We start from the raw sequence: 17,987 nt of genomic DNA, 5'->3' as shown, positions 1-17,987 counted from the left end.
CACATCATATTCTACTCTTATAAATCAAGCTATGCTGGTATTTACTGAACGTTTGAAACATTTAGTTTGTCTGTTGGCTTCAGTCACAACTTGAATCCAATCATTGTCTGCAGAATTTGAAAATCCACATTATTGTCAATGTTCAGACCATCCCAGGGTCTTATAATAATAATGATGATGTTTCATGTTTGTCCATATGAAATGGAGCTGGAGATAGTGTGAATGGGTGAGGTCTGGTACGGCACTTTTTCATGGACTTGCATCATATGTGGTGTGTTGTCTGTGCTGCCTGGTGGTACTAGTCAGAGCAGGACATTTGTGTTAAGTTGGCTTTTTTGCCTGATTTTTTTCAAAACTCTCTTCCTCTGGTTCCTCTTGTAGTAATGGTGTTGTTTCTCTAGGCCGCCTGGAGGTTGTTCAGGATGAAAATAATCTAGTTTGTGAAAATGTCTCTTGAATGGAGAGATTTGGTACAGCCCCTTAAAATGTTTTAATCATTTATAAATGGTCAATTTATAGTTAATCAAACTTAGTTAATAGTTATTTTAGTGTTAAAAAATTAAATTATAATTCATGTTTAATAATTATTAGTACTGCTATAATTTGTTATTTTATCAGTAGTTTGTGTAATATCTAATAATTGGTTTATAAATATTGTATCAAAGCTGATAGGAGACGATAACAATTACATTGTGATTACATTAGTAAAGTATTTATCACTTTATTGTTGCACACAACATTTTATATTCTATATTAAGTATTGTTTAGTGATTACCAAATGATTTGTAAACTTTTAAGAAATTGTTTGAAAAACATCTATAAATGTTAGATAGATGGACCAGAAACCAATTATTAACCATTTATCTATCTAAATATTTATAGCTGGTTCACAAACCAATTATTAACCGTTAAAAAAGTGTTACAAATATCGATGAAATGTTTATATATTGTTTTACAAACAATTTATTTAAAGTTTACAAATAATATCTTAATCATTATAATCATCATATAATATTTACTGTATATATATACTATGTATAGTATATATATACCGTATATATATGCGTATATATATATATGTATATATATGCATATATATATATACATACATATATACACACACATGTATACATATAGTACATATATGTGTATATATATAGTACATATATATACATATATATATAGTATGTATATATATATATATATTACATATATACAGTATATATAATATATATATACTGTATATATGTATATAGTACATATATGTATAGTATATAAATACTATATATACTACATATATGTATGTATATGTATATATAAATGTATACGTATATATACATATATATGTATATATACATATATATACATACATATATACACACATATATGTATATATATAGTACATATGTATATACTGTATATATATAGTATATAAAATATGTGTGCAACAATAAACTGTTAAGATAACATAAATTATAGCATTACTAATAATTAGTAAACATCATTTCATTAACAGTAAAATAACTTAACGAAATTTAATTATCAATTTACCATTTATAAATGGTTATAAAGTGTTACCAACATTTTTCAAGATAACCTCAAATGTTTTCAGCACTCGCACTGCCCTTATGACACTGAACACATTATTATTATTATTTTTATTATAAGCATATTATTCAACAGCTTGGCTTTTATCCTCAGAACCTGTTTGTAAGCTCAGAGCATTACAGGCTTTAAAAAAAGGAGGAATCAAACCTGGAAGAGAAAGCAGTTTAAATAAGTTGGCAGAATATGTATTTGTATACAAACCAGATTTTATTGGATTTGTGTTATGGCCAATATTTCAGACGGTAAATGTATAAAAGTAGAAGGCAGTCACATTGACCCAGGATGAACAGTACTGAGTTAAGGCACATGGTATCTTAATGCAACCCGTTAGTGTTTGTAATGATGCTGATTTATGGATACATTGAGTTTGATATCTTGGCTAGGTAAATAATTTATCTAAGATCATACGAGTCTTCAATCTTCTGCTTTTTTTTTTTTTAAATATATATATAAATATTGCCCATCACCATTGGTTGGATACGATTGTCATTATTCCATAATCACACTGCAATCATAGTGTAGCTTGTCTCTGTTGGAAGGTCATACGTCCAAAGAGATGTACAGTATTTGTATGAAATAACATTCATTATCTCAGTTTATATACACTCAAAATGATTAAAAGCATTTCTTGCAGAAATTTCTGATAAAAGAAGATTTCACTAACAGTGAAAAGAAGAAGTGTTCGGCAACATTCAGGCCTCGTGAAACAAACACTGCTTTTATCTGTCAAGAAAAACAAATCGTTCCTGCTGATGAGGTAGAGATCATCTTTCCTATCTCTGAAATGTTATCGTCAGTCCGTTTGAAACGCCAAGCAGGCCTGGCTTAACATTGTGGAACAGTTCCACTGGCTCCCCACGCAAAGAGGTGAGATCATCGAGCTGTCGGCCGGGCAGTCCCAGGTACATTCTGCATTCTGCTGTGTGTGAGCCAGCTCAGATGGCAGACTGAAGCATGGTAATATTAGTTCCTTGAATGAGGTTGTCATCTTGCCCGTCGATCAGAGGGTCCCACTGGTTGAAGTTCTTCTGTAGACCTGCAACATCCAGAATTTAGAAATGTGTTAGGCCTGGGACACACCAGGAACGTCAGGAGCGCGTGGCGGCTGCGTGGCGGCTGCGTGGCGGCTGCGTGGCGTGGTGGCTGCGTGATTCACGCGTCAGGTTTTCACACCAGCTGTGTTTCTGCTGCTGCTGTCAGCCCTTTCTTTCTACATAGAGTTTGCCTTTTAATGGCCATTTCATTTCATTCTAAATATCATTTATATTTATTTTAGACAGAGAAAGGTTAAGAAACGTGTGGTAATATGTAAATAATAGTAATAATCCACAATTAAAACTCCGTACTATATTCATTCATGGAGCTCTCCAAGTCACTGTATATTCTAGAACACATATTTCAGAATAAAAGCCTCGTGTTAACAAATGAAGGAATTCTGTCTACAGAAAAAATTCTAAATGAAAGCAGGAAGTGTTGATTTAAAAATAAATCTTTACTTTTTTTTCACCTGCGTAACATATTCTACAGATAGATATTGAAACTGTAGTAATGTAGCTGGTATGGTGTTAATATACAGTCAATAGATCACTTTCACTGTCTCTTGCTGCTGTTAGACGCGCACAGCACGCGTCAAAAATAGGTGAGACCTCTATTCTCTAGAAGAGACGCAGCTGAGTCTCACGCGGGCAGGGTGGCTGCTCTAACCTGTTTACATGGACGCCGAAATAAAAAAACAACAGGTAACGCAGCCGCCACGCGCTCCTGACGTTTCCGCTGTGTCCGAGGCTTTAGGGTTAGCTGTGAGATACTAGCAAAGGCTGGCAGGGATTGTGAGCGTTTCCTTGTCCTCACCAAGATGCCGTTGCAGGAAGGCTAGTGTTGCTTTGTTGGAGAGGTCTATGGCGATCTCCGGGTCGATCTCTCCCTTCAGCTTCATCAGCTTGCCGATCCAGTTGCCCGTCAGGAAGGTGAAGTCTGGGAAGCTCTGGTGGACTGTGCCTCTGACGAGGGGAAACATCACCACAAAGTCAAGACATGACCGGTTTTTACAGAATCAAAAACACTAGAGCTGCAACACTTAATCGACTAGTTGTCTACTATTAACTAAATCACCTACTATTTTGTTATCAGTTTGAGTAATTTTTTAAGAAAAACAGTCTAAATTCTCTGATCCCAGCTTCTTAGATGTGAATATTTTCAGGTTTCTTTCCTCCTCTATGACAGTAAACTGAATATCTTTGAGCTATGGACAAAACAAGACATTTGGGGACGTTATCTTGGGATTTAGGAATTGACATTTTTCACCATTTTCTGACATTTTATAGCTAATCGGTTAGCGAAGAAATTGATCAACAGATTAATCGACAATGACAATAATTGTTGGTTGCAGCCAGGCCTAAACAAGAGACAATATCAGTTGTGTCCGTTCTACCTGATAGTGATCATTTTCCTCTGTATGACAGCCGACTCCAGCTTCTTCATGCGGCTGATGTTTCCCGCCCACTGAAACTTATCGGAGTTGATGAAGAAGATGGGCTGTTTGACCCGGGGAAAGAGCTCGTCGTCTAACGGGAACATCCAGGCGTCCAGCGCTACGCCACACCTGGTTGAGGAGAGTTTCCACAGAAGGTTATTGCAAAAATACTGTTAATGTATATTTAAAAAACATAATTCATATGTTGTATCATGTCCCTGCTTCTCCAAAACAGGACATGTGATAATGGAGGAGGTCCACATACTTGAATTTAACCTCTTTGCACAGAGCTTCAATCACTGTTGCTCCCCCGAAGGAATGCCCCACCGCTGCTATCTTACACAGATCCATGGAGTTCTGTTAGCCAGGAGACAAGAGGACATGATAATGACACGTTTACTCTCAACTGCCTTGGGTATGGAGGACGGAACCAGCCAAAATCAAAAAATAAATGAATATAAAAATAAATGACTCGATAAATAAATATGTCATCAAACGTACCAAAAATGATATTCAAAATATATGTAGCCAATAATGAATTGATAAAATGTGACATACAGACGTAGGCAAAGTTGTTGGTAACGTTCCGTTAAAGAGAGAAAAACCCACAATGGTCACTGAAATAACTTGAAACTGACAAAAGTAATAATAAATAAAAATTCACTGAAAATTAACTAATGAAAATCAGATATTGTTTTTGAATTATGGTTCAGCAGAATCATTTAAAAAAACAAACTAATGAAACTGGCCTAGACAAAAATGATGGTAACATTAACTTAATATTTTGTTGCACAACCTTTTGAGGCAATCACTGCAATCAAGTGATTTCTGTAACTCTCAATGAGACTTCTGCACCTGTTGACAGGTATTTTGGCCCACTCCTCATGAGCAAACTGCTCCAGCTGTCTCAGGTTTGAAGGGTGCCTTCTCCAGACTGCATGTTTCAGCTCCTTCCACAGATGTTCAATAGGATTTAGATCAGGGCTCATAGAAGGCCACTTCAGAATAGTCCAATGTTTTGTTCTTAGCCATTCTTGGGTGTTTTTAGCTGTGTTTTGGGTCATTATCCTGTTTGAGGACCCATGACCTGCAACTGAGACCAAGCTTTCTGACACTGGGCAGCACATTTCGCTCCAGAATGCCTTGATAGTCTTGAGATTTCATTGCACCCTGCACAGATTCAAGACACCCTGTGCCAGATGCAACAAATCAGCCCCATAACATAACCGAGCCTCCTCCATGTTTCACATTAGGTACAGTGTTCTTTTCTTTGGATGCTTCATTTTTGCGTCTGTGAACATAGAGCTGATGTGACTTGCCAAAAAGCTCCAGTTTTGTCTCATCTGTCCAAAGGACATTCTCCCAGAAGCTTTGTGGCTTGTCAATATGCATTTTGGAAAATTCCAGTCTCGCTTTTTTATGATTTGGTGTCCTCCTGGGTCGTCTTCCATTAAGTCCACTTTGGCTCAAACAGTGACGGATGGTGCGATCTGACACTGATGTACCTTGACCTTGGAGTTCACCTCTAATCTCTTTGGAAGTTGTTCTGGGCTCTTTGGTTACCATTCGTATTATCCGTCTCTTCAATATGTCATCAATTTTCCCCTTGCGGCCACGTCCAGGGAGGTTGGCTACAGTCCCATGGACCTTAAACTTCTGAATAATATGTGCAGCTGTAGTCACAGGAACATCAAGCTGCTTGGAGATGGTCTTATAGCCTTTACCTTTAACATGCTTGTCTATAATGTTCTTTCTGATCTCCTGAGACAACTCTCTCCTTAGCTTTCTGTGGTCCATGTTCAGTGTGGTACACACCATGATACCAAACAGCACAGTGACTACTTTTCACCCTTTAAATAGGCAGACTGACTGATTACAAGTTTGAAGATACCTGTGATGCTAATTACAGGACACACCTTAGTTTAATATGTCCCTATGGTCAAATTATTTTACATCTTTTCTAGGGGTACCATCATTTTTGTCCTGGCCAGTTTCATTAGTTTGTTTTTTAAAATGATTCTGTTGAACCACAATTCAAAAACAATATCTGATTTTCATTATTTCATTTTCAATAAATTTTTATTTATTATTACTTTTGTCAGTTTCAAGTTATTTCAGTGACCATTGTGGGTTTTTCTCTCTTTAACGGAAGGGTACCAACAACTTTGCCTACGTCTGTAAATTGATATTTCAGTTTGAATTTGCTTCATTTATTTATCTTTGTATTAATACCCTTACTTATTTATCCTTGTTTAATTTTCCCTTTTATTAAATTATATATATATATATTTTTTTTTAAATGTTTGCATTTTGTTTTTATGTATTCATTTATTTCTGCATGATTTTCCCTTTCTATTTCACCCCTTATTTATTTCCCTAAACTTATTTATTTCTGTATTCTTTCGTTTTCAAATTTCTTTATGTATTTCTGGCTAAATAATGCCAATGAGGGGGCTGTCACCCATGTCAATGCTGCTAAGAATATCCAGAAATGGAATATGATATTCAGAACTATGTTTTCATTAGTGTATAATCGCCTGAAACTAAGAATCATTGTGTTTTCGTTAGCTTAGAATGAGTCCTTCATATCTCCACTATAGGGATGCTCATTTTGAAAAATGTTCTTAACCGATAACCGACCCTCGTTAACCGATTATTAACCGTTAACCGACAAGATTAGTGCCTCGTACCAGCTGCAGGAGCACAACAGATATTGGTTAACGGGAGTCTCCAGTTCACCGTCCGGGAGCGTTAACTTAACAGCTACGATGCTGCGTGTAGTGTCGCGGACATGCAGCCACTTTCCCAGTAAAAGTCTCCACCACACATTTAGTTTAGTTTAGCAGGTTGTCAGCTGTGTGTCTGCCCGGCGGAACTTTAGCGAGTTTCCAACAGATCGTGTGTGTGTGTTGGTGGTGAGTGTGAGGTTGTTGGTGGCGTTCTAGCTGTGATCGTAGGTGTAGCAGTGTGTGGACACTTTATTTGTCGGTGAATAAATGCTATGAAACTACAACTCCTCCACTCCGCTCAAGTGAGCCAGAGACCGGAGCCGACTTCCTGTATCCTGCAACTCCGGCTCCGCCTCTTAAGGTGGACTGTTAAGGTGGACCAACTTTTCTCCTTAAAGAGACGAACCGCTCCTCTGAGCCGCTCAGCTTTTGAGTTAATTATTAATATTTCTTTTAACCGTTTTAACCGATAGCATTAATCGGTTGAAATGCTTAATGTTGGTTAACGGTTAAACGGTTAATTATGGACATCCCTACTTCAAAACACAAAAAACGTGGTACCACCAGCCGCCGTCTGTTACTCCTAAAGTAGTGTTATTATGGTATGGACGGCCTCTGAGCGAGGCCAACTACGTTACCACGGTTTCACACTCTGCGGTGAGCGGAGGGGTACTCAGTTGGTTGCAATCTGTAACCACACCACTAGATGCCGCCAAATCCACCACGCTGTCCCTGTTCAGTTGTACAGTCTTTATCTTACTGATATTTGGGTGCTATGATGGAAACTGATTTATGGACCATTTTTTCATTCAAAGGACTCATGAATACCAAGATTGTTTTCATCTTTGGAGTTTTACCTAAAGTTGGTGGTGTTATATTAAATATAATTATTGATTATCATTAATATTAATAAATAAATATTATTAACTTTTTTTCATTTTCTTGTGTCTTTTTCTCTGTGATGTTCTTGGAGACTTGCAAAGGGCTACACTATCTAAATGAAAGACCTTCAACACAGTGAGTCTTATCAACTGTAATCAAGAGCACTGCTGACGTACTCCAGCTTGTAACATCACTAGTTTCTGTGCACATACCAGTATTACCTGTCTTGTTCTAAATTCTTTATTTTCACATTATTATACTTTGTCACGTAGTCATGTGTGCTGCTGCCTCGTTGGATGGGTTTTCATTCCAAAACTAACTCCAGAAGTCTGTACTACGAAGCAGGATTTAGGGTTAGCGAGGTAACTTCAGGGTTAACCCTTCAGGGTTTTCAGTCCTACGAAGGTGGATCACTTCTTACCGGGGTAGATCACCATGGTAACTGATGCTGAACAGCTAACCTGCTCCGGAGCAGGTTATGTTCCAGATAAGAGATCAACTCTATAAAAGCACATCCTACTGACCAATCAGAGCTCAGTGCGGGGATCATATGGTAATATTACACAAATATGAAGAAGTTACTGTCATAATCAGACTGAAACACAGTTTAAACTGACAAATACAGGAAGGACAGCTGGCTGTATGCTGTGGGTGTTTACGGCCTTGAATTATGTTTTTATATTTAATTTTTTACTTGCTCTCGAGTCCGTTTCACACCGCCGGAGATGGGACACAGGTGAAAGAAGGTTGAAATAGTCACACATGCTGCGTAATAGCTTCAGTGTATAAAGTAGTGTAATCCATTCATCCATGACACCCCTAAAAGCTATTTATATCTAGAGGACTATATCTGACTTTTGAATATTCCGTTAAATTAATAAATCTGTTAATTTACACATTCACATACCTGGAGTTTTTTCTTTTACCAGCTGTTCTTCCTGTATTTGGCAGCCTCAACTGTGTTAATTTTAGTCTGATTAAGTGTTTAACTTCTTCATATTTGTCTAATATAGTTTACTCTTCCTTTTGTAAAATGTGCTGCTCTACCTGTCTGTCTGCTGACAGTAGACTTGTCCATGTCTGTGATTGGTAATAAACTGCAGACACCTCCCCGTTCATGTGAACGCGCTCATATCCAGATTGAGAAACCCTGGGTTGATTTACTGAGTTGATAACCAGCGTCGTAGGACCGCTTAGTGTGATCTCTGTTGTTAGGGTTGGTGAAGCCAGATAAGGAGAAGATACCCTGGGTATGTTGAACTAGCTTCGTAGTACAGGCCTCTGATATCTGTAAAACTAGACCAAAGTTCACGAGCAGGTTACCTCCAACGTCGTCCAGTCAAACTGTGTTTGCAAAACATTTTGCACTGGAATCCCTGAGTTGATGTCAGTGAGTCTATCCAGAGCCAAAATGCATTCATCTGCTCTCTGTTTCACCTGGGAATGACACAAACCATTCACAGTTACAAGTTAGGAGAAAAGGAGAAAGTCATAAAGAAATATTGCCACAATGTCACATAAATCCAAGCCTTTAAAATACAAACTCAATCTAATAAAGTGCAGTATTTAAAAATGATAAAGACGCCATATATCAAGATCAAAGTAGAATGCGAGACATATCAGATAAAGGATCAGAGAACAGGCTGAAGAAACAACAGGATGTGGTGTGATTTGAACATCAGTGTCATGCACTGTGGTGGTTACTGTGTGTAAGGTTCATGTTATGCAATCTAGCCAAACCTGTATCATATAAAAGGGGAAGGAAGTCTCCACCTCTATGTACCTTTTATATAATGACTGTTGACTCATATATGCTGCTGTCATTATGTTGAGAAACATTTCCCCTCCCAAAGTACAGCACAGAACTTTGAGTTTCTAGTGAAAGTAAATTCTTCCTACCTGTTTATTTCTGAGGGCGAACTCGCTCTCTCCGTGCCGCAGACTTCTGTAGTACATCCACTCTATTACCAGGTTGTCTTGGGCGGAGGCAGATTCTTTAGGCACTTTCTTTTTTGCCTTCTCTGACTCCGTCTTCTCACGAAAATAATACGTAGCTGAGGATGACTGGTCTCTGCATAAAAAGGAAATACCCACACAATGCTGCAAAATGATAATGAGTCAAAGCTGACTGTATTGTCTGGTTCCCGCTTCTCAAATGTGCAAACTTGCTGCTTTTCTCTGTCAGACATGACAGTAAATTGAGTGTCTTAAAGGGAGAGTTTGTATTTTTTTAAGTGGGGTTGTATGAGGTACTTCTCCACAGTCAGTGTATTACCTACAGTAGATGACGGTTAGTAAGCCCCCAGTTTGGAGAAACAGACAGGAGTACCGACACCGGAGCAAAGCAATACAGTGCTGTGGACGGGGCCGGCAGCAAAACGCATTTAGCCATCTAAAAGAAAGGCTCACCTAAAAACATCGATATCAGTCAACTCAAAGATATTCAGTTTACTGTCATAGAGGAGTAAAGAAACCAGAACATTTAAGAAGCTGGAATCAGACTCAGATTTATGAAAAGATTCTATGATTATGCAAACCGATTAATCGATTATTAAAAAAAACTAATCGATTAATCGTGGCAGCTCTACTATATTTAGAATATTTTTACTGCTTTACCTCGCCGTCAGACAGACCATTCCGACGGGGAATTGAAGCCATTATTTATGCTCTCTTCAAAGCCACCAGACTCCTTTTACTTCATATTTACCAAAGCCACACAATAACACAAACAAACTAACCGATCGAGCCAGCGGTAGACCAGCAACTCCGGTGTTCTGTGAGGTAAAATTACTGTTTTTGTCAAAGGAGTCTGGTGGCTTTGAAGAGAACATAGATGACGGCTTCAGTTCCCCGTCGGAATGGGCTGCCTGACAGCAAAGTAAAGCGGTGACAATATTCAGTATATAGCGTACACTGATACAGATTTCTTTAGGTGGGCCTTTGTTTTAGATGGCTAAAACGTTTTGCTGCCGGCCCCGTCCTCAGCAGCATTGCTTTGTTTCCGTGCGGTAACTCCTGTCTGTTTCTCCAAACTGGGGGTGTGCCGACCGTCATCTACTGTAGGTAACACACTGACTATGGAGAAGTAGCTCATACAACCCCACTGAGAAACACCACAACTATCCCTTTAATGTTTTGGACTGTTAGTCGAACAATACAAGCACATTGGAAACATCACTGCAACTTATGAAAATAAAGGTTAGTTGCAGCCCTAGAGATTAAATATAGCTAAATGTTACTAAGAAATATTAGGTTCTCCATCTCTCACATAAACATATAGTGTGCAGTTTAGCTGCCAACTGGAGCCTGAACTTCTGGCTTTGTTCTGGTTCAGACAGCTGCTGCCCACGTAAACATGATTTGGGAAGACAATTCACATTCTTTATGACTGTTCTGGTTTGTTTGTGGTAACAGACTAAACAAACTAATGTGGCAGCGTGACAAAAGCCACCACTGGCAGAGCGGCTGGACCGTCCTGACCATCAATGCAGGCACGTGAAACAACAAGTCCGTCTCATGCCACAGCTCTGAACTAGGTCACAACACATGCTCTTTCCTGTGGAGTTAGCCTTTAACCAGCTGCTAAAATTCAGTGGAATACCACTTGGACCCACATGAGTGACAGACTGACTGTGGCCATTATGTTCATCTCCATATGGTCCCCTTGTCTCTATACTGAAAGGAAATGTGATGACCTGGTACGTACTATTGTCTGCACACCCTTTCCACTCCTACTCCACAGATAAACAGACAGCCGCTTGCAGAAGAGACTGCCCTCTGTCATTGTCTGCTTGGCTAACCATCAACTAGAATCTCCTCCAACTGACACGTGTCCTTATTTTGAAATAGTCAGTGTACATATTGTCAGTTTGAATATACCTAAAATACCTAAAGATTCTACACATGATAGCTTACAACATCAGGTCTGTTTGCATAACTGCTGTACAGCCGTCCTCTAACGCTGATTTGTGCACTAGAAGAAACTTCCTGTTTTAAAGGGAAAAACATTGTTTTTCATGCACTGATCATTTTGGAGATTTTGGGCTACATTGCTTCCATAACATGTCTTCTTTCAGACTAGTGGAAAGGAAACATCCTAAATACACATTTAGGTGTTTATTTTACTACTCTTTGTCTATTTGCGTCTGTAGATTTCTCCTAAACTCACCAAAAATTAGCATTAATAACGCATCATTTGGATATTTAAAAATAAAATCTCTGGAAACTTGTAATACAAAAAATAATTGTCTTAATGTAAGTAACCAACTAGGGAAGTTTATTATGTGATATCTATTAGTTATGTGATATCTATTAGTTATGTTTACCCTATTCACCTGTATTGTCTTTATACAATAATCAATTTTAATAAAGGCTGTTTTTCTCATACTCAGAAATCTCTATTCAGTGGCACTTACATACACCAAACTTTCTCTCTCTCTCTCTCTCTCTCTCTATATATATATATATATATATATATATATATATTCTGAAGGTTTTTACAGAGGGGTTTGTTCATATATCATTCATAGCCTGATTTATACAACATTTTATTCCTAAAAATATGGCGAAAATGGATTTTTTTTATGGCTGTGACAGTATTTTCTGATTCATGGACTGATAAAAAGACATATCCAAAATTCCCTCTGTAAAAACCTTTGACTCTAATATGTCAACAAAATGAAACAAGAATTTTGAACTATCCAATGTTCAGATTTCTGTTCTGGAAATGTATGCAAATTAGGACATATTTGATAAGATAATGTATCATTTGCAATGTTTAAACATGTAATACAAAAAAATTATCGTTGTATTGTGAGTAGTTTCATTTTCACCCTATTCACCTGGGGTGTCTCCCCTTAATGAAATATATCCTGACATCAACATGAATATTCAGCTCAAAATGTAATTAATAAAAAAAAAAGCTTGTACAAATACCTGTGTTCCACGGACGCCACGATGAAGCCCTGAGAGGCCAGTTCTGCACATATAGCTGAATACAAAGTCCTAGGAAACACCAAGGAGACGTCCATTACACCATTCACAGCAAAACACTCAATTTATAATCAGTAAATACTGTAGCAGTGTTACAGATTGATTGTATACCTAAAAGCTCCGAGGCCATGGGAAAAGATAACTACAGGACATTTTCCATTTGATTTGAAAGGAGCATCCACGTAGGCTGGAATCTTAAAGGACCCTGGAACAAATAAATGACAAAACATACGCTTTTTAAAGGGACTCTATGTAAGAATCACAAATGTCTTGTTAACAGCGACACCTGTGGCCGTTAAGTCAACGAAAGTCAGCGTCCTGTTGCTCGAGCTCGCTCTACATAGACTAGAACGAGCATCGCTCAAAACAGTGAGAAAAGCACAATATCACTCTATAGTTCAGCTGCTTGGCAGTAATGTTAGCTGACCAGACGAAGGTCTCTCCATGAATCACTGCTGATACTGCGTTTTCCTGCTTCAGACTCCCGTCTCCTGCAGTGTGTAGTGTGCGCGCATGCAACGAGTGAGAACAAGCGCAGTGTGTGAGTGAAGGCAGGCAGAGGAGCAGAGCAGCATGGACTCCGGCCCTGGAGACCAAAGCTACGGTCTCCTCTGTGTCTTCTGACCGTGGTCCGGGGGGCCGGAGCAGGAAGAGTTGACACTGTTTTGCAAGACGGGCTTCACTAAATATAACTTTGCGTTTTTTTTGTGGCTTCCGTGTAGTTTGTGTTGGAACAGCGTAGCCACATGCGAGCGCGCATGGGACACCGACTCGATTAATACGTGTAAGAAGTTACAAACAGTCCCTTTAAAGCACAATACCAGTGTTTTCCCACCTTTTAGGCAAATGCTTGTTCCCGTACATTTCTACAGTGTGAACATTAATTTGCAGAATTGAAACTTAACCAGAGATAGGTAACTTATAACTGTAGTGGACATCATTCATGCTATCATTGTTGTCAAAGTTATTCTTGCTTGGTGACGCAGTTGAAAGTGCAGATGGATGTGCAACAATTTTTTAAGAATACAAAACACATTACGTGGCGCAAGCAAGTTTCTAAGCTGCCTTAAAACACTGTATAGAAATGAGGTGAAGTCAATGAAAAGCCAATGAAAAACATTCAAAAATCTAAAAATACTAGGAAACATCGTGGGGAGTAATATAATGTATATTACATGTGTCATAAATGAACAAAAACATGCAAAAAAAAACACTAGTATGGTCCGGGAGAGACTAGTTTAGACAGCATACACTTGTTTAAAACACATTTGAAATGCTCTGCGTGTTATTAATTTAATTTAAATTACCAAAGAGGTAGTTGAAAATCCTTTCACTGAGACTCCTGTTGATTTTCATGAAGTCCGCCAGACCGTTAAAATACTCCATGCACGGTACCCAGTCTGGTCTTTCTGCTTTTTCAGTCTCTTGACAAGGATAGTAAAGCCGGAAGAAGCTGCCCTGTTAACGACACATACATAGAAGAGACAGAAAAGTGTCTCTTTTAGCTAGCATGTTGAATGAAGCACACAGATACTTCTGTCTACTGCCATGTGATGTGCCAGCAACTGACATTTTTAATGTCCTTTGGTGGCTTGCCTAAGCACAAAATGTGAAGAAATTTTAAAAATCAGTCAAACCATTTGACTTCAAAATGACTCTTTCTTATCATACTATATCTGGTATTTGGGCAAATGAGACTACTGTTTTTGCAATAGACTCTTTTAGGACAAAACAGTAGTCCCATGTGCCCAAATACTAGATATAGTATGATAAGAAAATGGCTGTATCTCAGAAACTACAAGGAGCACAATCAAGTATTTGGTATCTACTGTATGAACTCATAACAAGTTGAATATCAAAGATATGCACAAAAACATATTTAATGTAGAAAACATTTAATGAACACAATGTTAGCAATTCTTTAATTTTTCAAAAATCTGGACTTTGACTATTGATAAAAATAAGATTTTTCATGTGATCTAAACATTTCAAAGTTGTACTGTTGGGCTGTTGCCCAAAGTATGTCCTTACCAAATGTTAACACTGTTGACCAATCAGAACAAATATTGTTGCATTTTTCCTTATCATACTAAATACAGTCTTTGGACACAAATGGATTAACTGTATGTCCCAAATATCTGGTTCACAAATGGTGTGATATGTTTTGTGTACAGATACTGCCTCTTGCTCATGCTGAACTTTGAAACTTGTATACTTGTTGAATGCTGCTAAAGTGACCAATGACTGTTGTAATGGAATTAATTATCAACTTCTTATTGCTGCTGACTAATCACTTTTAAAGCAAATATATTAGCTGTAATTATAATGACAGTACAGGATATGCCCATATATGCTGCCTCTGTCCATTATCATTTTTGTATTTTACAATGGCTCTAAACAAAGCTAGAATTCAGTGGTCATCTAGAGTAAGCATGTTTCTGGTGCTATTCTTCACAATGACTGAACAAAATAATTGTATTTAGTAATGATATCCCATTTCTAATTAATCCCTTAATCCCTTTTCTTATTTGCTATTTTATTTATTTTATTTTGTTATACGGCCGGCAAATACTTATTTGCCTATCCAGCCAAAAAAAAGTGACACATTTGGCCCATACAGACAAAGTGAAGCCATGGCTGTACTCTTACCTTTTCAGTGTGGTCCATCATGAAGTCAGTGCATCCCACAGCATTGGGGCCCTTGGCTGGAGGGATCCCAAGGTTATTACTGCAGTTGTTCCCCATGGTGAAGAAGCCTAGCGTGTACCTCCTCTGGTCTGTCAAATAAACACACACTTAGCAAGTAGCTCTTAGGATAGGAAGGAACCTATCAAGGATGACAAGGATGCCATGATAGAGATAGCATGACTTGACAAAAAACAAAACAGGAATTCAGACTACTTCCACACAGCTTTACTGCTGATACTGACTTCAGGCAGTGGATTTGAAATGTCAGCAGCTTGTGAAAACAGCTCCCATTTGAACATTTGTATTGAACAATATATTAATTTTTCCTTTACAATATTTGTGTTATTTTACCTCTGTTACTGTATGATAAATTAAATAGCTTATTGTTGACACATAACACATAGCTATGTATGCTGTTATCTTGACTTTTATGACTGATTATTGCTTTGTTTGTTTAGCTCCATGTTAGCAAGAACAACGTCACAGGAAGACTACAATGACTCCGTTATAATCATTATTATAATCATTATTATAATCATTATTATAACATGTCATTAAGTTCACCACATGGAACTGAGTGCGTGCCGAAATATACGTCTTAGTGTAACAACCACACGTCACTTTACAGCTGTTTTTACTAGTTATAGCTGTATTTACGCTGACAATAAACTGTACCATTTCACCTCTAACTGTCCCTGCCCACTCCTATATCCTCTAGACTAATAACTCTACATATCCTCTAGACTAATAACTGTACATATCCTCTAATAACTGTACATATCCTCTAGACTAATAACTGTACAGATCCTCTAGACTAATAACTGTACAGATCCTCTAATAACTGTACATATCCTCTAATAACTGTACACATCCTCTAGACTAATAACTGTACAGATCATCTAATAACTGTACATATCCTCTAATAACTGTACACATCCTCTAGACTAATAACTGTACAGATCCTCTAATAACTGTACATATCCTCTAATAACTGTACACATCCTCTAGACTAATAACTGTACAGATCCTCTAATAACTGTACATATCCTCTAATAACTGTACACATCCTCTAGACTAATAACTGAACATATCCTCTAATAACTGTACAGATCCTCTAGACTAATAACTGTACAGATCCTCTAATAACTGTACAGATCCTCTAATAACTGTACAGATCCTCTAATAACTGTACAGATCCTCATGACTAATAACTGTACAGATCCTCTAATAACTGTACAGATCCTCTAATAACTGTACACATCCTCATGACTAATAACTGTACAGATCCTCTAATAACTGTACAGATCCTCTAGACTAATAACTGTACAGATCCTCCTCTAGACTAATAACTGTACATCTCCTCTAGACTAATAACTGTACAGATCCTCTAGACTAATAACTGTACAGATCCTCTAGACTAATAATTGTACAGATCCTCCTCTAGACTAATAACTGTACAGATCCTCCTCTAGACTAATAACTGTACATCTCCTCTAGACTAATAACTGTACAGATCCTCTAGACTAATAACTGTACAGATCCTCTAGACTAATAATTGTACAGATCCTCCTCTAGACTAATAATTGTACAGATCCTCCTCTAGACTAATAACTGTACAGATCCTCTAATAACTGTACATAGCCTCTAGACTAATAACTGTACAGATCCTAGTCTAGACTAATAACTGTACAGATCCTCTAATAACTGTACAGATCCTCTAGACTAATAACTCTACAGATCCTCTAGACTAATAACTCTACAGATCCTCTAATAACTCTACAGATCCTCTAATAACTCTACAGATCATAGTCTAGACTAATAACTCTACAGATCCTCTACTTCAGTCTCTTCTGGTTTACAGTTAACAGTTAGCTGTCAGCCACAAAAACACTAATACAACTATTTAACAAAATAAACGAGACCTACCGGAGATACAGAAGTAGCCAGGTGCCGATGTTACTACATCAGTTTCGCAACATTACCAGGTAACTAATATGAATTTCTCGAGTGCACCGGGATGAGTCACCCGGGAGTGGTTGACAGGTTGCTGTTAGCTAGCCGCTGCTAGCCGCTACTAGCATGGGAGGAGCAAGGCATCTCGAACGGAGGCTAGGACATGCGTCATCAACACGTCATAGCTTTGGGAGTACCACACATGCGCAGTAAAATCTGGTGCCAATCGCAACGCAAGACCACAGCTTCAGTTACACTGCGCATGTGTCGACCCGTGTTGACCCATGTCCACCCGTGTCCTAGCCTCCTTCCATAGGCCTTGGCCGCTACAAGCCGCTACTAGCATGGGAGGAGCTAGCTCCGGCTAACCGGAGGAGTGAATGGAAAGTGTTCCGTACCGGTCGCCCCTCCTCTGGCTGCCCAACAACATCGTTCAACGTAAACTTAATACAAGTTCATGTACTAAATAGTTAAGCAAGCACATATCATCATCATAATCACAATAGAGACATCTTTATGTCTTTATGTCTGTCCTCTAACGTCCCTCGTCGTTAAGACGGTTAGAGCAGCGCGTGTGATTGACAGCCCTGCACGCCATGGGCACGTGCATTTGTTGACACCAATTATCCACCATTAAACGATATTTGTGTTAGTTATTATTA

General features: G+C 38.1%; 1 protein-coding gene across 2 annotated transcripts; it reads right to left on the bottom strand.

Annotated features, from left to right (window-relative positions):
* Nucleotides 1–1,796: 1,796 nt before the first annotated feature.
* pla2g7 (phospholipase A2, group VII (platelet-activating factor acetylhydrolase, plasma)) lies at nt 1,797–17,470 on the bottom strand. 2 transcript variants are annotated; one of them, XM_074615483.1, is made up of 11 exons: nt 17,299–17,459; nt 15,334–15,461; nt 13,992–14,142; nt 12,796–12,889; nt 12,628–12,696; nt 9,592–9,763; nt 9,016–9,129; nt 4,347–4,438; nt 4,040–4,210; nt 3,460–3,608; nt 1,797–2,644 (listed from the first exon to the last, which is right to left on the bottom strand). In XM_074615483.1, exons 2-11 carry the CDS (start codon nt 15,427–15,429, stop codon nt 2,544–2,546), a joined length of 1,209 nt encoding a protein of 402 aa, XP_074471584.1. In that variant the 5' UTR covers nt 15,430–15,461; nt 17,299–17,459; the 3' UTR covers nt 1,797–2,543. The 2 variants fall into 2 exon arrangements, 1 of the variants encoding a protein (XP_074471584.1); XR_012591389.1 differs by lacking the exon at nt 1,797–2,644 and adding an exon at nt 3,725–3,850 and having other exon boundaries at nt 3,471–3,608; nt 17,299–17,470.
* Between the last annotated feature and the right edge of the window lie 517 nt (nt 17,471–17,987).

Source organism: Sebastes fasciatus, chromosome 18 (assembly GCF_043250625.1).
Source record: "Sebastes fasciatus isolate fSebFas1 chromosome 18, fSebFas1.pri, whole genome shotgun sequence".
Classification (NCBI taxonomy): Eukaryota; Metazoa; Chordata; class Actinopteri; order Perciformes; family Sebastidae; genus Sebastes; species Sebastes fasciatus.
Note: the sequence above shows the minus strand (reverse complement) of the source record. Positions and strands in the feature narration are given on the sequence as shown.